The sequence below is a fragment of the Polypterus senegalus genome, chromosome 6 (assembly GCF_016835505.1).
Source record: "Polypterus senegalus isolate Bchr_013 chromosome 6, ASM1683550v1, whole genome shotgun sequence".
Classification (NCBI taxonomy): domain Eukaryota; kingdom Metazoa; phylum Chordata; class Cladistia; order Polypteriformes; family Polypteridae; genus Polypterus; species Polypterus senegalus.
Genome location: NC_053159.1, coordinates 95,841,073 through 95,863,115, shown reverse-complemented (window position 1 = coordinate 95,863,115; position 22,043 = coordinate 95,841,073). Strand labels below are relative to the sequence as shown.

The window sequence follows — 22,043 nt, the reverse complement described above, 5'->3', positions numbered from 1 at the left end:
TGTACCACTCCAAGTCATTGGCGCTCCTTTACCACCTGTGCCAGGCAGCCCTTGAAACATGGCAGACGGTGTCCAGTAAACTGCCTCCCACCAGCCTGGCTCGGTGTATTGTGTGCTTTACAGCAAGCTGGTGAGGAGGACGATGGTGGCATAACCGGCCAATATTACATTTGCAAATGCCGTGACCCACTTTTAAATTGTAACTTCTCCAAGTCAACTGCTACCGGCAGCTACTTTTCAATTCACTTGCACCGTCCTGGCAGTTATTCATTTTTATTTTATTTTATTTTTGTATAGGATTAAAATTCTGGTATAAAGTACAGTTTGCTTCACAACATCAGTGCGCTCTCAAACCTGTACAAACCAACACGTTTCCATTGGACAGCGGGAGGGGGGTCCGGGGGAGTCCAATTCAAGTACAGCAGTTACCGCAGTCATGCACACAATCAAATACAGAGAGAGACCTTTGGAGACGGACGTGTAGTGCAGATGGAGTCAAACACTTGGTGAGGACTCGGCCTTCAGACGCCGCACAGCAGGTTACCAGCTGGCTCCGCCATTGTGCTGTGTGTTTCACTTGAGTTGTGGTTTTTTTTTTTATTAAAGAGTCTCAAAGTTTAAAATTTCAGAATATTCTGCTGTGAGAAAGTCGACAACCGTGACGTTCTTCACTCAGCCCTCTGGAAATGATAATGTCCATGGTTGGTCAAACGAATGGCAAATAGCAAATGAAAGGCATCCAAGTCTTAAAAAGAACTAAAACGACTTGCTTTGTTGCTCTTTAAACATCCAACACCCAGGTACACACGTTTACAAAAATGAAATCATGCATAAGAAGTACATCTCGCTTTTATCCTCTGGAGTCTTTCTGCAGCTTCATCTGCGAGGGGTGTGTGTGTGTGTGTGTGTGTGTGTGTGTGTGCGCAGCATGAGAAATGTTCAATCGCATCTCAGCTACTTCTCTTTTTCTTAACTTTCTCTCGTGTTTTGGACAGGACGCCTCATTCTGCGCAGGGTGTGTGAGGACAGTCAGTTCAAAAGACGTCGAAAATAAAACTGAGGACGTTTTCTGTAAGGATAAAAAAAAAAAAAAAACTCCCCATTGCTTTGCTGGCCACATTGACTGGGGTGTGTGTCTGTTTGTCTGTCTGTCTGTCTGTGTGTGAGAAAAGGAGTTGGCAAGTTGGTGGGGTTCTGGAGTTCTGCAACACGTCAGGCCAAAGTCCCACCGACAGTGGAAGCAATGACAACGCCGAGCACCACACAGCAGATGATGATCATGATTTTCTTCTGTTTGGTGTGACGTGGGAAGGAAACCATAGAGAGAGAAAAGAGAGACAAAGAGAGAACCGGGTGTTAGTGGTCTTCATCTCATCTCCTTCAAACCATCAAACATCACAAACATGCAGCAGGAGGGCACAGAGGGTGCAGTTCCACTGTTCATGCCAGAGACCGCAAATGGCCGTGTTGTACACAAGGAGCCCATCAAGCTAAAGTCACTGCCACTTCAGATGATGTGGTAACTGTACACCTTACTGGTACTAAGGCTAACAAACTGAACGCAAGTGACACCTTTACTGGCGTCCTAACAGTAAACACACTGACAAACACAAACACGGGCCACATGGGAACCAAAGGGTAAAGCCTTGGAGCAGCATATCATAAACTTGGCTCCTGTGTCCACTGCTGCTAAAACTGTCACTCTTCACGCCCTTCTTATAATGTCCACACACCACACCACACACCACACCCCAAATCCCCAATCCCAACCCAGAACATCACCACTTCTACAGGATGATTACCAAGTCCTGAGAAAACCAATGCAGGATTTGTACCACGGGCATTGGCAGTTGGCAGCACTCATCACTGCACCACCAGGCACCTGTCTACTTCCTACTTCAAGGGTACTCAGTCAGTCACACACCAATGCCCCATGCATACTGATCCATCTTTTAGGATGTGGGGGGACCCCAGAGACAACACTGGAACACTCCTTAGAGTAGTGATGGCTACTGTAACTATTGAGCAACAAACCCTGTCTCCCCCATACAGCCATTTTCTACTTGAAGGTCCTCAGGATGCAAATGCCCAGGTCTTCCAGCAGGTGGCAATATTGACAAACTAATGTGATCTCTCAGATTTTTAGGTGCACCCTGGGAGGACAGGAGCGTGTAACTAAGAAAGGCCAGAAAATCAACAAATTGAAACAAAGGGGTATTCTTGGGATTCACTGTCAAGAAATCAATATGCCTGAAAAGACCCTCGGGGCCGGGGGAGCAGCCCAGCTCTGTTGTGCTCGTGTTACTTGTTCGATGAAGAGACAGCCAAGCTAAGAGCTGCGGACATGCCGAAGATGCAGTGAGCCCATCCCAGACATACCCGCCTCGCTTTACTCTGGTACTTGACCGCCTTCTTCGTGTCCGATACGGCCCGCTCCACGTAGTCCACCGAGTGCTCCACGTTGTATTCGATGCGGTCAATCATCTCTCCCTGTTCATCAGCAGGACGCAGAGACAACCCGGAGAGAAAGGCAAAGAGAGTTAATATTGCAGCCATGACATTGTTAATGCCGTTCGAAGCCTCACCAGTATGGGGTGCCCACTTGGCATTAAGACAAGCTGAACTATCAGTAAGGGTGAGTACACGTTTGACATGCACTATACATAAAATATATTTAGAGTGGAAGAGAAAAGGTCAACTTTATGCTCATACTGCAAAGAGGCACGTTTTCACGAGAAGCACCTCTCCCTGCATTTCCTTGAAGGTGCAGGCTGATTTCACCGACTCCATATTTCAGACGTGCTGACCCAACATACTGATCTGGTCGTTTATTCGGCACACGCGCTGTCGTCACACAAATTCCAGCACGTCATATGGAGCATTTTGTGTGTAACGAGGAGATTTAGCTTTTTACAGAAGCTCAAGATATTAAAAGACAACAAACACCCCCCTCCAGTGCACTCCACCACCGCGAAAAAGAAAGAAAACTTCTGACTTGGCTGAAGGTGCGATAAACAGTCACAGCGAGGCATCTTCTCAGGTGTCTGCGGCATGTGGTACGAAGCGGGCAGACCAGCGTTTTTGAGCGTCGGCGACTGATTTTTGTCTCCATTCTAACATCTCCCACATGGTTGTCATAATGGGCTTATCAGGCGAAACTTGAGCCAAGAATGATGTCAAAGAATGGTGAGAATCCCGCAGGCAAACAGACGGGCATCACCAGGCAGATCACATCCAAACTCAACGCTTCTTAGGAAGCAGCACTTTCAGGACTTCGACTGTTGTAGCCCAACTGCCACAAAGAACACACGAGGGGACGATGCTGTAGACAAGAAAGTGACGGGCCGTTGAGGAATGGAAGAAAGAACAAAATGCAGGTTCAGTTTGCATCATCATGATGGAAGTTTTAGAAATCGCACAGGTAACACAAGCCATGAAGCCAACCTGTTTGGTGTGAACAGTGTGATGGGCTGGAAACGTAGCAGAGCCCTTGGTACCCACTGAGGAAAGCGTATCTGAACATCGCTCTTGACTAAGTTCATCCCTTCATGGCTACGGCATACCCACACTCAGACGGGCACTTCCAGCATGATAAAGCCCCATGGCGCAAGAATGGGTACTCACTGAGTGGTTCCTGGAATAGGGCAGCAGGTTTGCTTTGTTGCCTCCACAGTCCCCCAATCTCAACTTTACTTGCCACATACAATGAGAGGTTTGGTGCACCGCCACTTGGCTGTTGTACTTTTGAAGTTCATTTCTGGCTGAAACTGCCATCTCACATTCAGAATAACACTTACAGAGTTAACACTGACCCTAAAGGTCCTCTCACATTTTATTATATTACCGACAGCAAGGCCATTCCACCGTTTGTATGATGAACCTTCTGGTATACTCTAGGGCCATCATTCCATCTACTGTCTGTCCTCCATTTCATAAAGAACTGCCTGCATGTTTTAATGAAGATAACTGAATGTTGGCGTTTGGCCACTCACAGGTAACGCCATTCATGAACAGGATGGAGCCTTCAACCAAAACCAATACAATGGCATGTAAGTGAAAAGCTGTAAAGCCAGTTTTAGAACCAACTGAAACAGAACCATTAGTTGAATCAAGCGATAGTGACGACGGTGTGGACAGGTCATCAGACGGTGACACGGATGGCGAGACTGATGCTTGTACGGCTGGATCCCCCGTGATATTCCTGGTGACCCTAGGCTTCACCAAGGGGCAAGTGGCTTCATGGCAAAAAGGCAAAATAATTGTGACCAGGACAAGAAAGTTTGCCCCCTGAGCACTGTTCACAATAACGGGCAATATTTGTGTGAGGAAATGTGAGGGTCACAATACAATAACACAAGGGGTACTTAAGTAGGGCGGTTCAGGGACTGGCATTCTATTCTGTCAAAGAAAACAATACAAGAAAAGTGCGACGTCTCTAATTAAACATGTCACATACTAAATCTGCAGCAGTGGACTCTCGACGTGTCTTTATATTGATGTTTTGGTATTTACTTGTTTCTGTTACGCATTGTACCATTTTTACTTAAAAAAAACAAAATCAACAGTTTTGACTAATTTGTCCTCTGAGTGATTGTAGCGCTAAGGAGGCTACATCGTGGATTTAGGTAAACGGCAGCTGACACGGCCTGTTGCTCTGCTCAAGGCCTCCACATTCTCCCTTCTCTCTTAACTACGACATGATGCTGCAATCTTGTTGCGACGGCTGTGAGGCAAGAGGTGAAAAATGGCAGGTCACAAGGGTGAAATGAAAATGGGTCCGAAGATGAACCGTAAATTGAGAAACGAGCCAAGTCAAAACTAGAAAAGCAAGCCTGTTAACCCAAAATGAGATCGAAAATCACAGTCGTGAGTCGCCTTTAATTCAAAATCTGACAACACTTTCAACAGTGCTGAGAAGAAGTTCGACTTGGACAGGGCATGTGCTGTGTCTCTGGGTAGTCCAGGCACCCAGTGTGACTCCTGGGGTCTGTTACCTAGCTATCCATGGTCACGTCGGCGCACAAAATGGCAACAAGGTCTAATAAAATGAACAATAAATAATTAATAACAATCGAAACATTCTATGAGAAGAAGTTGCTGAAGTCAGGAAAATTGTATAAAACTAAAAATTCCCAACAGGGGCTGTCAAATTCAGGTGATGTCTCAGTCCAGAGCCAATGACATCTGTGGTGACAGGGTGCCAGGTGAGGACTGGCATTACAGGCAACACAAAATAAAGAACTTCCATCTAGAGGACGATAGTGTATTCATCAAAGGGGCACAGAGACAGGGAAAGGGCAGTCGAGGAAGTGACGCTCTACTATTTGATGGGTGATGGCCGTGCCCTGACCCTTCAAATGAGAGCTGCTGCAGGGACTCCTGGGACCACTAGCAGGAACACCGGACTTCAGAAGTGGTATCAGAGATAACCAAAGAAATCAAATTTAGCTGGGGCTGTCCTGCCACTCAGTAAACTTGGAGTCGGGAGGCGAGTCTAACCAGGGCATACGTGATGGGATTAAGTGGGGTCAATAGAGGAAGGTGTGGATGGCTAGAGCTGTGAGCAGAGTGAAAAAATCAAAGAGTGATGAAAAGGGAGTGGGAAATAAATACTGTCAAAAGAATATCCTCAGGTAGCAGTCAAAAACAAAAAGCAAAAGTCCTGGCTGCTTTAGGGTTCCTAACCCTAACCCTAATCCTAAATAACTAAGCACATGCACACTGTTTTATCCAAAACCTGGATGCCACCATCTTAAATAATGTCTGCACTGTGCTTCTAGTTTAGCCATCTGAACATGTGGCAGGCAATAAGTGCCAACGTGCATGACCATGAAACAAAATCAAACTGGTGCCGCTTCTTTGTTCTAGCATTAGTCCTGCAGGGTCCACATGTTTGCTCACCCTTCACCACTTGACCTGACCAGAGGTGTCCTTGGAGGTGATGTTGACATGCCACATCTTCTCTTAGTCTGTCTATCCAATGCTTCTTTGGCAGGCTGCGTGGTCATCTTCCATCCAAACTGAGACGTCTTAGCCAGTGAATTTTCGTCACTTCTGAGCACATGGCTATACCATCACAGATGTGCATCTCGCACCTTCTCAATGTTCGATGTCACCCCCATCCTTTTCTTTGTTCGTGACATGGTCCAAACGCGTCAGTCCGAGTATCGAACGGAGCATCCGCATTTCCACAGCGTGCACTGTTTGTTCGTGTTTCACAGTCGTCAGCCAGCATTCAGCTCCAAACAGGGCCACTGACCCCACCACCACCGGCTGTTGGGCGGGTGGATATGTTGGACACCCTGCCAGGCAGACCTCGGCTTCAAAAGGGTTAAGCCCCGAGGGGCAGCAGGCATTCTGTTTCAGTTGGTTTATTTTCTACTTTATGGTTATGCCCATCAATAACATCCTTTCTCCCTTTTTTGTGTTGTTTTGGGTTTATGGGCACGAGGAGAGCCTCCTCAATTGGTATGAGAGTGCCCTCTAATATAAGTTTTACTCTTACTCTGATGCCATTCTGCAGTTCAGTATAATGAACACTGCGCCACACACATCTTTGGCACGCTGGCACAGAGATGTTTGTAATGTCTCCAAGGGAGCAGATTTTTATATTGTTTGCCAACTAAAATATGGAAGACTGCAGCCACCCAGCTGCCACCTGTCATTGGAATGAGTCGTGTGCACTCGCACAGCGAATGAGCCAGAGCCATGACCTTCAGAAGAGCCTCCTGGAAACGGCCTTACCTGGCTCTCGACGAGCATAGCCATGTCCATGAACATGTCGTGCAGCTCGCGGATGCTGTTCTCCAGCTTGATGATCTCGGTGTGCCTTGTTTCAATCTCATTCATCGCTTGCTTTGTGATGTTCGAGTCCATGATGATCTGTGGAGAAAGAGAGAGCAAGAGAAGAATCAGTTGTGTGCACCCCCTGAGAGTCTGGCGGGAAAGAAGAAAGGAGATCTTTGAGGACTTGAATCTGGGTGGTTACAGGGCAGGCAACAATCCAGTGACGTGACAGGTCATCTCCGTGGGGATAATAAGCACTGCACCATCATGTCACCCATCTAAATCTGACAAAATACAGTTTTGTACTTCCCAGTCCCCCAGGTGGATTGTGTGTTTCTGTATGTCACCTTAGACAATGCCAAATAAAGCACAATAATAATAATAATAATAAAAGAATGTTCTAACTGTGCACGGAAAATAAAGACAACAGCACGAATAGGTGAAAGACCTGCGACAAGCCCACATAATGCTTATTTTTATAAGCTGGACATTTACAGTATATTTCTTGGGACGAGACGTGATCTTTTGAAGAGAGACAGAGAGACACTTTCATGTCCAGCGAGACAGTCAAGTCACGTCATACTTACAACCTTTGGAAGCAAGTCCTGCGATACACATGCAGAGTAGGTTAGAGATAAAGGAAGTAGAAAAATTCAAAAGTCTCAAAAAAATGAGAGTAAAGATCACATTAGTGCAAGCCAATGGAAAATATTACTCGGGGAAATAACGGAACAGCGAAAAGAGATTGCATAGTGTTTGAGGATGTCTGGGGACAGGAGAGACAAGACAGTGAGACAAAAGGACGGGTGCTGTACAGGCTTTTAAATGTTTGAAGCGCCGCACGAAATGCAGGTCAAGTCAGCAGCTAATCAGGCAAAGAGGAGGTCAAAATAAAAATAGAGTTTAAGAGCGGGTTTCGGAAGAGTGACCGCGTCTCCTTGGGGTGCGTTCAACCCCCTCTTCACAACACCGCGCAGCGCTTGCAGGTGGGGAAAGGGGTTGTCAAGCAAAGCGAGCAGGGGGCGAAGCCCCTTAGCATATTATAAAACCAAAAGGCCACGCAGCTCTCGGCCACATAGTCAGCACATTGTGGAAAGTCTTTTGTGGTCCCCTTTCAGACCTGGCTGGAGGTCTCTTGCCTACAGTTTTGCCCTTGTTAGCCACCTTCAGCTTCTTTCTTTGTCGATTTCGGACTTCTCGCACCTCTACAACGGTCCTGCCTGATAGCACATTCTGGTCTTTCTTATTCAAACTCAGACAAATTCGTGTCACACCAGACTTTCAGGCACCCCACCAAGTGTTACTGAATGTCGCCCCAGTGGTTTTTGGGCCATCCATTTTCTTAAACAAAGCCTCGTCCTTACTTCATTTCTTCTTCCCACTTATTCACTTATTTGTTGTTCTCCGTTATTGCGGCAGCCCATTAGTACCCCAAAGGGGTTATTTAATTTTATTAAGTGACATAGCAGTTAGTTAAGTTATTGATAGAAGCTGATCACTTTAAAGATATTCTTTATCTAGTCACGCACCTAAATAAGGTTCGGATTGTCCGGACTACGCATAACTTTAATATTTCCCATGTTTATGAATGTACCTTCAAACCTTCAGCTCCGACGCAGAGTGAAAGGAAGAATGAATGAGAGCACACAGGCCTCCTGGAATGATTGGGCTGTTAAAAGCGTGCACAGTGCAGCAGGCTTTCATCTGGGACTCCTTTCATATTCCATTAATATTCATTTGGGAATTATTTTTGCTGGCTGCCAATAGAGAATGCCAGGGTGTTCTCCGCTTGATTCTTGTACACATGCATGTAGCTTTAGTGGAGTTCAGATCAAGTGCAGGAACAGTCCCGGAGCTTTGATTTTAATTGGCAGTTTTGGGTCACCTTTTGGAATAAGCCAGCTGGCATCCTAAGATCAAAAAACAGCAATATTGTGAGATTAGAGCGTTTTGGATTTTTGCAGACCTTTCCCAGAATGAGGACTTTAAGCCAGTATGCCACAGCTTTGCTCCAAGATGATCAAAGGTGTGCTGCAGGAACAGAGCCTTGCGTGGCTTGGCCTGCCTTTGGAAATGCTTGTCAGATCAGACCTGTGAGATTTACAAATTGGCACGGCAATCCTTCAGGGCACTTTTAATTATTCTGCACATTTTAGAGGCAGCAGCAGCCCTCTTTACAAGGTGTTATTACAAGTGACAGTTCCTCGACACAGAATTCTGTAACATGCAAATCAATCTCATTTACACATTTAACAAGCAGCTTATGTAAATGTAAACGTTCAACCAATCAGAACTTCACAGTGACAATATTCATTCTTAATAAAATCCTCTTTTTGCAAAACTACAATTTTAGGCAATTTACAGAGCTGACAATTTAAACATAACTGTGGTGCATAACTGGGCCCCAGCAAACCTGCCCAGTGGTTCACCTGCTGTTATAATGATATGAACAGTTTTATTATATTTCTACATACATACATACAATTTATACTGCATGTGTTCAGGACTGAGATGCTGATTATTTTTGCCGTAACAAAAAGTAAGGATATGGACATAAATATCCTGAATTGACCAAGAAATTAATTACAATACTCTTGTGAGTCTCCTGTTCATTTTTTCAGTCTCATAAGAAATATAAACAAACACCCAGACAGACAGGGAGGGTGGTCTGAAGGACCCCTGGGGATTTCCTGGCTTCTTTCTGTGACCTGATTATCTCTAATGTGTCAACATGAATTTATTTCTGGGGCACTAAGTTCATAGACTGCGGTGGGTTGGCACCCTGCCCGGGATTGGTTCCTGCCTTGTGCCCTGTGTTGGCTGGGATTGGCTCCAGCAGACCCCCGTGACGCTGTAGTTAGGATATAGCGGGTTAGAAAATGGATGGATGGATAAGTTCATAGACGGAGAACGCTGCCCTCTGGTGGCATCTGACTGAACAGCACAGCAGGGAGAGATGTTCTTTGGCAGTTCTCTCACAAGCTGCTTTCGCTTTCTGCTTTGACCGACTCTTTTTCTGGCCCCTGATGTCCTCGTCTCCTTTCTGGCCCCTGATGTCCCCTTGACAGTCAAGCTACCCTGCATAACCACTGCTCTCTTAACTGGAACTGAAAGTCTATTTTCACTTGTCTAGTTAAAGTGGCTCTGTTTTAACCAACTTCCGTGTTACTTCCTGGCTAATCAGCAGAAGTTGCTCGATAGGGTGCAACGCCTCTTAATTTTAATGAGGGAAAAAAATGAGTTTGATTACCATTAATAAAAACACCACATGTTTGAGTTCTTATTTGGTACACTGTATTAACTTACTGTATATAAACATGACTGGTGAGCAGGAGGATTTGTAGTGGGGGCCGGGGGGTTACAGTCAGCCAGACTGTAGCTTTAGTGGAGTTCAGATCAAGTGCAGGAACAGTATTTGTTCATCCACCAGGTCTCGCACCAGGTGTTGTATCTCAGCCAGGGTTCCTCCAAGTTTCGTTTTCCGTCTTATGTGTGTATGTATGTTAATGCTACTTTTACTTATTGTCTGCTTTGTTTTCTATGCCTGTGCTACGTTCCTGGTGTTTAGTGGGTGATCCGCCTGCCAGCCACCGCTCCAGACTTCCTAGGGGTTCATTTTGAAAGTGCGTAGGAGTGATTTTTCTGTGATTGTGATTATTTTGGATATTTTGAACCTGTGCTCTGATTTTTGATGACATCTTGGAGTCTTTATTTGCCCCCACTGATTGCATGGTGTTGATGGGAACCTCTTTATGACTTTGGTGCTCTTTGAAGCTTCATAGTGTAACACGGCCTTTTGTGAGAATAAGCTTTTTTATTTCATAAAGATCCTGCATTTTCCTTGATATCCAGCTGGGGTTTGATGGGCACCTTTGGAAGTCATAACACCCGGTCAAATCAATTTGATCACCCTTGTTGTACAATCTATATGATATGATGGGTAGGCGTGACATTCCGCGAGTGTGATACTTGTCTGGTCACCAGTTGATTCGACTCCATCTCTCTCGCTGTCTCTGCAGTAATCACTAAGAGAAGCACCCTAACAGAACAGTATGGCACCACAGGTAAAGAGTGTGGCATTAGCTGTAATAACATCTAACTACCATCTCCACAACTATCCTGCACCAATCTTTGTTTCATCATATTAAGAAAGATGAAACAGGTATTATCATCATCATTTGTACTTCACTAACTCCTGATGATGATCAATGTGTCAACAAACTTACTTGGCATGACCAGGCCATCCTATCCTTAGCAACTTATTCCAAGCCTTCCTGGGGAATTCCCAAATCTTCCAAGGCTGACAGAGATGCACTGCATAATCCCTTCTGGATCTAAACTCAGCTCTTCACTCTTGGAAAGTACATCACCAAAATACTTCAGCTGGCATCTGCAAGAAGCAGCAATTCTGCTCCAGCGTCTATCCATCTCACTAAGCTATCAACTTGCTTATTATATTTAAGATGTCATTCTTTTGAGCTTGTGGACACAGGTAAGGATGGGGAGACATCCATCCATCCATCCATTTTCCAACCCGCTGAATCCGAACACAGGGTCATGGGGGTCTGCTGGAGCCAATCCCAGCCAACACAGGGCACAAGGCAGGAACCAGTCCTGGGCAGGGTGCCAACCCACCACAGATGGGGAGACATGCTGGCTGGTAAATGAGAAACTCCATTTATTTGACAACGTAACTCCCATTTCACCACAGTAGCCTGGTACACTGCCCGCCAGATTGCTGCACCAGCGTACAGTCACCTCAAATGTAAGCAAGACCCCAAGGCACTTGAATTCCTCCACTGGAGGCGGCTGCTCACTCCTTATCTGAAGAGAACAAACTGTTTTTGTGCAGATGAGCACAATCACCTCAGATTTGGATGTGCTCATTAGATAGGTAATACTTTATTTGTCTCAAGGGAAACTTTAACTTTTTACAGAAGCTTAAGAGGTATATAAATGTTATAAGAAACTACATCCCTCAATCACATGAAAGAATTAAAAAATGACTGACTTGTCAAACGAGTAGAGAGCAGTCACAGTGTGGCATTATGAAGGTGTATTGCTGTTGGTATAATGGAGCCCCCATAGCGTTTCTTAACACACTTCTATGGATTCATTTGTTGGCTGAAAGTCCTCAGTGTTTGTGGGTCAGAGAGAGAATGTGCAGCGTTGTTCACAGTGGCACCCAATTTTGTCTTCATTACCCTCCTCACTTCCACATGAACTCAGCTATGAACTGCTCCAGTGTTTGCTGGACTGTGATAGTCTGAAGAAGCCATTTTAAAACAGCAGAGATGCAATCCTTAAGTTGTCAGACTGTGTACCTTTTGACCTTTGGTGGCATCTTACTATTGTACACATGAAAATCTTGAATATGAGAGGAGACAAGAGAAGTTCTTAGCTAAGTCTAATGCTCACATTGAACCCAAGGACTCGTGATAACTCCCCTGTTCTGTCATATCTAAGAAGTACATCCAGACATGACTGTCAAATTTTCATCAAAATCTTCAAATATCTTTGAAAGGTTAAATAATTGCTGTGCCACTCAATGACCAGGCTGAAGTCCACATTGCTCTTTCTAGATCTCATGGTGAACCATTGGACCTAATCTCTGTCTCAGTACCCCAGCATATGCTTTCTCATTGCGGCTGCCAAATGTGATCATTCTGCAGTTGGCACACATCCCATATTCTTTGTTAAAGATGGGGTCCACCACCCCAGGCTGCCAAGGCACTGTCCCTGTCATTAATGTATTTCTGGCCTTGCCACTGTAGAACTTTTAATTGTCACAGCTGCATTAACCACAGAGATGAACCCAACCCTAACCAATGCCACTAGCAGTGCCTTCTGTACATTGGAAGTGTCCCACAGATTTAGGAGTTCCTCAAAGTGTTCCTTCTACCTTTTGACAATATCCCCAGCTTTGGTCAATGTTTCGCCACCCATGCTAAGAACAATCTGCTTTTTCTTTAAGTTATCAAATAGTTTGTTGGAGCTTTTTCAAGGCCTTCTGAAAGGCGTTCTCCATGGTCTCCTTAAACCATATCCAGAGCTGGGCTCCTGATTCTGCCACTGATGCAGCCTCTTTGACATGCAGATACGTCTCAGTCAAATCTTGTAGACCCTTCATGCTAACGTATAAAGTCAATTATTGGCCTTTAGTTTACAGCATTCTGGTAACATGTACACTTACAGTGGGAGCCTTTCTTTGTTCAAACATGGTGCCTGTTATGACTAGCACATAAATACAATAACAGTTCTGTAATGTGTTTCCATGTCATGTGTGTTCCTCCCAATCATGTCTCTTTAGGTGTCATTCCAGTAGTGAATAGTGAAGTCTCCTAACAGGACTACAGAATCAGCAGATGGTGCCCTTTGAAGCACCACATACAATGTCTTTTAAAAGGCTGCATACTGAATAGTTGTTTGATGCCTGCATAAAAGTACCAGGTGAAGCTCCCCTCTCTGCAAATCAAAGTCACACTGAAATGACCAATGCAAACTCCCATCTGTATGCCACGCCAAAGAAAGACTCCCAACTTTATGGCCCTTTCTTCGTGATTTCAAGTATCCAGACACCTGCCTGGGACCGCTTCTGTTGGGCATCTCCATAGTTGGAGAGGAACCATGCTTGATCGACAAGTCTAGATGCAGAACCAGTACAGTGCACAGATGATCTGGACTCTGCCTCCCCAGTACTCTTCAGTCTCCTGCACAACCTCTGACTCCTCCACCAGAGAAGTTACATTTCACTTTTTAAAAGCTATTTGTCACGGTGATGTATAGCATGCCTGCATTCCTCACACTCTTCCTATTTTCTGACATCCATTACACCTGACCATCACCCTTTACCTTTTCGGCAGTAAACAACCAGTTTTTATCAGACTGGGCCTTCCAGCCACTAGGCACACGCCACTCACAGGCCTGAAATCAGAAGAGGGCTGTGGTAGGCCACTTCAGGAGAGGTTCTCTTTGATTTCTCTGAGATTATAATGAGCATTTTCAATGGATTGTGCTTTGTCTGCTCCTTCCTCTTAAGCTAGTTTGGCTTGAGTCAACATATCAGGAGCGTTACATTGCCAGGCAGAAGAGGTCTCTGAGGCACACAGGCCCTCCTGCTATGCCAAGGTCACTTTCTAATATCTGATGCAGCCACCAGCCACGTCCCCAAAAGACAGAATCAGAAACCATACAAAAGTATTCATGAAAAGCTCTATCTTGTTTATCTTGTGAAAAGTGGAAAGTGGAAAGCAGTGGCGTAGCGTGGGTGTCAGCCGCCCGGGGCGGAGGAAAATTTCGCCACCCCCTTATTTAGGTATTTCAATTTAAAAGACTAAAATATACAGTAATTCTAAAGAATTTTTCGGCAAGAACAATCATCATTATTGTGTATTGTACAGGTTACAAATAAAAAAATCATGTATATATGTTTTACAATATAATAATCACATTTATTACAAAAATTCTTACACGTATGCCACTTACATTGATATAACAGGCATAGAGCACTTATGATTATACCTTGACGATCGACAAGATGAAGTTATTAGCGAATCTATACTAATAAAAGGCAAAGCCCTCACTCACTCACTCATTGAATCACTGACTCATCACTAATTCTCCAACTTCCCGTGTAGGTAGAAGGCTGAAATTTGGCAGGCTTATTCCTTACAGCTTACTTACAAAAGTTAAGCAGGTTTCATTTTGAAATTCTACACGTAACGGTCGATAACGGTCAACAACGTCCGCCATGTTGAACTTTCTTATTTATGGCCCCATCTTCACGAAATTTGGTAGGCAGCTTCCCTGCACTAACCGAAACCGATGTATGTACTTATTTCGGTGGTATGACGCCACTGTCAGCCGCCATATTGAACTTTCCAACGTCACTAATTCTTCAACTACCCGTGTAGGTAAAAGGCTGAAATTTGGCAGGCTTATTCCTTACAGCTTACTTACAAAAGTTAAGCAGGTTTCATTTTGAAATTCTACACGTAAGGGTCATAACGGTTGACAATGTCCGCCATGTTGAACTTTCTTATTTATGGCCCCATCTTCATGAAATTTGGTAGGCGACTTGAAACTGAAACCAATGTACGTACTTATTTCGGTGGTATGATGCCACTGTCAGCCACCATATTGAACTTTCCAATGGTCTTTGTTACTTATGGGCCCATCTTCAAGAAATTTGGTACGTGGGTTCCCAACGCTAACTGAATCCTACTTACGTACATATATATGTCCATAGCTTGCACCTCAGTCACCGTGTGAGGCGGCATTTTTCCCCCAATCCAACGCCTCCCATGTTGTTGGCTGCCTGTCTATATTAGGCCATCCATTGCTCCGGTCTCTACATTCCCTTCCTTGCTTCGCCACGGGATTCACGTCTCCCTGCTGATAACTACAGCCTTTTTATTTAATCCACGGCTTCTCCGGTGTTTTATTGTTCATTTATTACGATTATAGTTATTGTGTAGGTATTTTAGACTTACTTTACATTGTTCAGGTACCCATTTCCTTTATCGTTCCAACCATACCCCCATTAACATGTCTATCGAGGTGATCACCATCGATCAAAGAACTGTCACTTACCGAGTGGTTTCCATGGCACCTACCTTTTTCATTCTCTTTGTTACATATTGCACGGCCGTATCAGGCTCACTCTTGATATCTGGAGAAACATTGTGTCTTATGTATTGAATGACTGGGACAGATTCAAGGTGTGGACTGATGACGGTACAGGAGATAATTACTCTACACAGGAGCACTAGAAGAGTGAAATGCTTAAGCCCTTCACCTATGGTTCTGCATGTGAGTTGATGGCTGCCGCTGAATTGTTCGGTTGTCGCTTTCAAGTGTACCGAAATGGCCAAATATTTTACACCTTTTGACAACCGCCAATGCCTCTTAAACATCTTAGATTGACAGGTGACGATTTCAGTAGTGGACACTTTGATGTTTATGAATGTTTAAACTCTCAAAAGCTGGATGTGATTTTATCGATGAAACCGGTTGTATGCTTACAACGCTTGACAGATGCCGAATGTCTCTTCAACACAAGTCCTACAAATACTGTCGTCATTGAAACAAACCATGAAACTCAAACCGATTATGACAGCAGCAATCCAGGCTGTGAGATTTGAGACAAGATTACTGTTCACATGGCCAACTGTACGTTGCATGCTTAAGAGTAAGCTCAGCGCACAGCTTGGTCATATTACAACCGGAGGGCCGAACTCACAATGTGGTATACAAAGAGATCCTTAACAAATAATTATTGGTATATTTTCCCTTAGTTTAAAAAGGTTTAATTTTCTTCTTAATAAAAATTTTAAGGCAGTACTTCGCCGCTGCGAAGCGCGGGTATTTTGCTAGTTGAATATAAAACACAAATCAACTTCCAATTAGAACTTGAACGATACTGTTACTATTTATATTTTTATTGAAAAATAATATAATTGTTAGATTTAAAAACAAAACTTCTGTCTTTAACTACAACTTTATTTATCTACTTTTTTTAAGAGCAAAGTCTTTTATTGCACTATCAATGTCTATAGCATCACATACCTCTTGCTCAACAGACAAGATACCCAGATTGGTTAGCCTTAACGTATTCATTGTTGATCTTAAATAATTTTTGATCAATTTCAATTTTGAAAAACTCATCTCACAGCTGGCATTGCTTATGGTAATTGTGAGGAATATTCGGAGCATTATTATAATATTGGGCAGAGTATCTTCCAGCTTGGATTTCACAATAAATTTTAATAAATCGAGTGGGTCCGCATTAATTAATTTATTTTCGTTGCCTGTGTCAGTAATAAAAGTCCGCAGTCGAAATCGCTCCAGGTTCCCCAGTTTCGTCACAGAATAAGTAATGAAAAATTCCGTGCTCATTTCAATCAGTAGGAGCGACAAAAATCTGAAATGAAATGGTTCAAATTTTTACCAGATATTATTATTATTTATTGTGAAATTTTGCCGCCCCCTAAAAGTGCTGCCCCTACTACGCTACGCCACTGGTGGAAAGATGCTGGATCACTAATTAGTAGTGTGACCATCCCACTGCATATGCCATTATTGGTGATCTCTTTCCTCACACATTCACTCATTGTTCATGTCTCTGAATTCAGTGGACTTCATTTTCTTCTTTGAGAGACTAAACATGCTTGGCATGTATAAGCAGCAATGTATGTCAATATTTAGTTATCCAATTTTGTTGTCATTGTAAAAAAAAATCCCAGACTGACAGTAAGCCCCGAAGAGCTGACAGTGCCCTCCATCTATGTGCTCGTTGTCAAAGCTGCTTTATTCAGTTCACCTTGACACTGGGCTTTAAGGTTTAAAGTTTAAGGTTTAAGGGTTTTGTCTGTTCATGCCTTCTCGGTTGCACCCAAATAAAGAAGAACAAAAAGCAACAGAGACAATAGGTTAAAAACATCACAAAAATTCACAAATCTAGCAATACTGACAGTATTTAAATGCAATACTTTGAAAACTTTTTCAACAAATTGACATAAGAATTTTACCTACCGAATATTCGATATACATACGAATACACTCTTCACCCCTAAATCTTAAAATGTCTGATTTTTTCTTTTTGTTAAAAAGTCTGCTTCTGCAGAGAAAGAGTATTTGCAGAGCAGTTTATATGGGCAGCTGTGCCCCTTGAATGAGTGATCGTGGGCACTGCATGTAGTGGGCAGGCACCTGTCATCTGCTGAGCTGATTTCCAGTTGTTTCATCACTGGCACACACATATCAAATCATCCACATCAACTCCAATACTTTTGGCAGCATGTCTGCTAAACTGTTGGAGCTTTTTAAATTTTGATTTGAGAGACTATTAAACCTGGCAATAAAACTGAAAATGATGTCAGGATGGATCACACTGTGTTAAATGGACAACTTGCCCATTTTGTATACTTTTGAGTTTAAGGAGGTGAAGCTAGCACTGATTGCATTTAGAGTGCATCATCTTTTCTGCAGAAAATACCACAGCATTTCCCTCCTATCCACCACAGGGAAAATTCTAGCTCAGGTCCTGGCAAACAGACTTCCCTCTGTCAGAATGCTTACTTCCTGACTTTCATAATGGATTCAGTCCAGTTTAGTAATTGAACAGTTACAAGGGGTGAAGAGCAGCCTAGCGGAAGTGGAGAAATCTCTAACCAGGTCCAAAGCAACAGGGCAGTGGGGGCAGATGGCATGTCAGGTTGGCTCCTGAAGTCCCATTTCAAGCAACTTCCTCCAGTTTTTCATTTGTTGTTTTAAGTGGTCCCAGAGCTGTGATGTTGTGCTGGATCTGTAGTAACAATCAATCACTACTCACATTGCAAAGGTCTGACCAACTCTAGGCCAGTAACTTTCACACCTATAGAATGAATTGCTTTGAATATCTGATGAAAAACATCTTCTTATCTCTCTCAAGGTTGCCAGCAAATTTGCAAACACAGGTGCGGAGGAGCTCTGCTTGTTATCTTTTCTTTATGTCAGAGTACTAGCTGCTTGTTTTTCCTCAGTGTCATGTCCTATTCAGACTCATATTGATTGAGAGTTTGAACAATGTATTAGCGCTCAAAGATAGAGTACAGAATATTACTTCAAAATCCACAGGGGCTTCTCATGGCTGTGTTTGTTCTCCTTTACTATTTACACTCTACACTAGTGACCTGAGACACAGCGATGATTCTCATTCTGTTATCAACTGTGATGATGGGATGCATATCATGGGAAGGATGAAAACCAATCAAGTGGACTGTGTAGTAAGTTGGTGCAATAATACCAACCTTTCTACTAAAGATGGCATATCTGATATTAAGAGCTATGTTCACCCCTCACTGCTCCGGTTCAAAAAATGGCTTAACAGAAACATCTAGGAACCCACATTGTTGTTAATCTAAATTGGAAAATAAATACAGAAAATACGCCATTATTATTGGCAGTCACTCAAAATTAATTACGACTTTCTACCTTTTGGATTCTGATACTTCAGGTGGGTAAACAGGCCAATCCTAAACCCACACATTTTTTGAACAGTGTCGGCAAGGGAAGCTGGTAGTTATAGGTTATGTCTTTTCAGCAGCAGCTCCCGCATTTCTGCGTCTAAAATGATTTCTGCATTCTGTAGCACTGCAGATTTTCATTTTAACATGCAGCACTCTCACAACCAAGATTTCTCCTGGTTGCCCTGTCAGTTGCTGACATCTCCCAAATGTTAACAACTGCAGTATGTGGCACTTCATGATATTTGTCCAAACATTTGTCCTTATAATTCTTTTTTTTACTTCCTTTTGCATATTATCCTGTGAGAAGCTGAGTAAAGGATTGTTTGGGCATGTGCGAGTCTGGCATTCAGATCACTTGGCCCACCCATCTGAGCTGGTGTTGAGCAATAGTGGCAGTGATGGTAGGGATGCTAACCTCTTCTAGTACTCTGAAGTTTGTCCTCTCAGCTAATGTTGAGAATTTGACTGAAGCACCTTTGTTGATAGGCCTCAGGAGCCCTCAAGTACCTGCTGAACGTTGTCCAAGATTCTGAGCTGTAAAGTAGGGTGGTAAGTACTACAGCTTTATATACCAGAATTTTTGTCCCAGCCTTGATGTATTAGTTTTGAAAGACCCTTTTTGTTAGACCTCCAAACACCCCCCCTGGATGTCCAAGCTGATGGTATATTTCATCATCTTCTACTTTGAAGGACAGTAGGCTGCCGTGGCCTACTGGAAATGGTCCACATTTTCCAATCTGGTGTTGTCAACAAAGTGGCTGGAGGCATAGCATGAGTACAGTTACCAGGAGGTGGTAGGTACAGGTTTTGAGGCTTTTTTAAATTGAGTGCAAAACCAAGCTGCATGTAAGCCTTCACAGATCCATTTAGCGTGGCCTTCAGCTCTTGATATGAGCTAGCCACTAGGGCACTGTCATCAGCATACCGCAGTGCCATGATGGAGATGATGGTAGCTTTGATCTTTACCCTCACTCTGCTGATGTTAAAGAGTTGTCCATCAGTCCTGTACAAGGATTTCTGTCCTTGTGGTAGATTTCCACCAATGAGATGGAGAAAAGGGTGGAAGCAATGACACCTCCTTGCTTGACTCCCATATCATCCCTGAACAGTTCAGTTTCTTCATTACTGGTACAGAATACTATGTATGGCTGACATATTGTTATGCAACAGCCTCACTACTTCAATGTATTTAACTGGGAAGCCAATATTTGCCAGGAGTTGAAATCTGTAAAGGCCATGTATAGAAGCTGAATTTGTTCCCACTCCTTCTCTTGGAAGTGATGAGCAGCGAAAACCATGTCCATGGAACCTTTTCACCCCAGTAAAATTTCTGCCATTTTTTTAAATAAGAACCTCACTTATCTTTTCATTCTGGATATTAAATTCACTAGCTTCAGATCTTGTAAGAAAATCGTTTAGCGTTGGACAACTCCAGACCTGCTTTGGACCACTATGCTCTTGATTTTTTTCTCTGTACGTCATTTTACTTTGTTTAATAGACTAGTTTATCCTTCTTTCATAACCCACTTTTCTTCTCTCTTATTTTCCCAGAGAACAAACAATTTTCCCAAAAAATTAACTTTAATATCTTTGTTGATCCATGGCTTGCTATTTGGTTCACTTTGGCTGTCTATTCCTAATAATCATGGCTGCACGTCTGTTTGGATGACAGCACATTCCAGTCAGTGAAAGCGGCATTTCTGATGGCTGTGTTCTTTTGTTTCAGCTTCTGCTTGCATTTTGGATGTTCTGCGGTGGGCTGGCGCCCTGCCCGGGGTTTGTTTCCTGCCTTGTGCCCTGAGTTGGCTGGGATTGGCTCCAGCAGTCCCCCGTGACCCTGTAGTTAGGATATAGCGGGTTGGATAATGGATGGAAGGATTTTGGATGTTTCATAATGGACTGTAGTCCATCCCAACAACACCACACCCCAGTCCATCGAAGTACTTTTTCACACTCCATGAAGAAACGCCTCACACTGTGATATTTTAAAAGCACTTTCTCCCGTTTGTGTTTAGTTCGTTCTAGGCACCGTCATTATAATAAAAGAAAAGGCACACCTGTGTACTTAGTGTTTTGTTCTCCAGGTGCACACGTGGAGCAGCCACCTGTTGCGCTGGGGGTAGACAGGTTGACACATGTTTCCATTTTAGAGGCCCTCAAGAGAGACACGTGCTTACATCCTGTTGTGCCTCCTCCCAATGTTCTCCTGGTGCAGCCATCTTGTTTAGGAATAGCGGTGCTGTAGAGGAGGTGACTGGTGTGTGAAGGGTGTGAGCTGTGAGTGGGCAGAGTGGACGTGATACGGTGTGCTGCAGAGAATCAGCTATGTATGCACATGTGTGGTGTGATGGGTGTTGATATCATCTAGGCGAGACACGTGACCAGGGAGAAACGGGGCAGTCTCAGGTCAGGTGATGGTTGACCCAGAATAACAGCTGGCCTCCTTGTCATCCAAGGGGGGAGTTCAGTTCAGACCAGAAGAAGGCCAATACATGCAGGATTAAAGAGTGCGACGCCTGCTTTAACTTTTGAGTTTGTTGATATAAAGTAAAAGCAGGGAATGAATGATTTTTGTTAACTTAAGGGCTGACTTGTTGGAGCCCGTTAAATATTTATTTTTCTTTTCAGAATTTTTTTTTCTCTATTATAAATGTGTGCCATATGGTGGATGTACTCTTTTTAACTTTACATGAACATTGCTTTGTTTTGCTTCCATCTTATTTACTTACTGTAGTATTTTTTTTGTTGATTGCATCATTGATATTGTCCCCTTTGAACATTTGTTATTTCAGTAAATACACTGTTTTACTGGTCACACCTGCTGTCTCTGCCTCCCCCATTCTATCACTGACTCTCGGTTCTGATACCTCATGTCTCTGAGTTCCTGCTAAAGCCTAAGGTGTTGACTGTTGGGCGTAACACACTCCCGTCAAGTCACCAGTCCACCTAGTGCGTCTGCCTACCAAATATTAACTCTATAAAAGTCTTCAGACAGGGGGAAATGGCTTAGTTATAAATTAGTGGCCCTCTCAAGGGGTGTGCAGGCAGCTTATTTTTACTAATTGAATCGAGACCAAGTTCCAGGAGTTTAAGTTGACCTCTTGGAACAGACTCAGTCCCAGTATACACTAGAGTTGGGACTTTTATTCCAAGGTTAAACTGACAAAGTGTGAGTGTGCCCTTTAGCAGATTGATATCCTATCCGTAGGCAGTTTCTGCCTTTTCTTCAATGCGGGCTTTGCCCCGCTG

At 43.6% G+C, this 22,043-nt stretch overlaps 1 protein-coding gene across 1 annotated transcript in view; it reads right to left on the bottom strand.

Moving 5' to 3' along the window:
• Positions 1–257: 257 nt before the first annotated feature.
• The window catches only part of LOC120531301 (syntaxin-1A), a 375,272-nt gene continuing 353,486 nt past the window's right edge, over positions 258–22,043 (bottom strand). The window contains exons 8-10 of the mRNA XM_039756579.1: positions 6,745–6,882; positions 2,380–2,490; positions 258–1,290 (exon numbers count right to left, since the gene is read on the bottom strand). Of these exons, the coding sequence (XP_039612513.1) occupies positions 1,213–1,290; positions 2,380–2,490; positions 6,745–6,882 (327 nt within the window). The 3' untranslated portion in view covers positions 258–1,212. The remainder of the gene's footprint in view (positions 1,291–2,379; positions 2,491–6,744; positions 6,883–22,043) is intronic.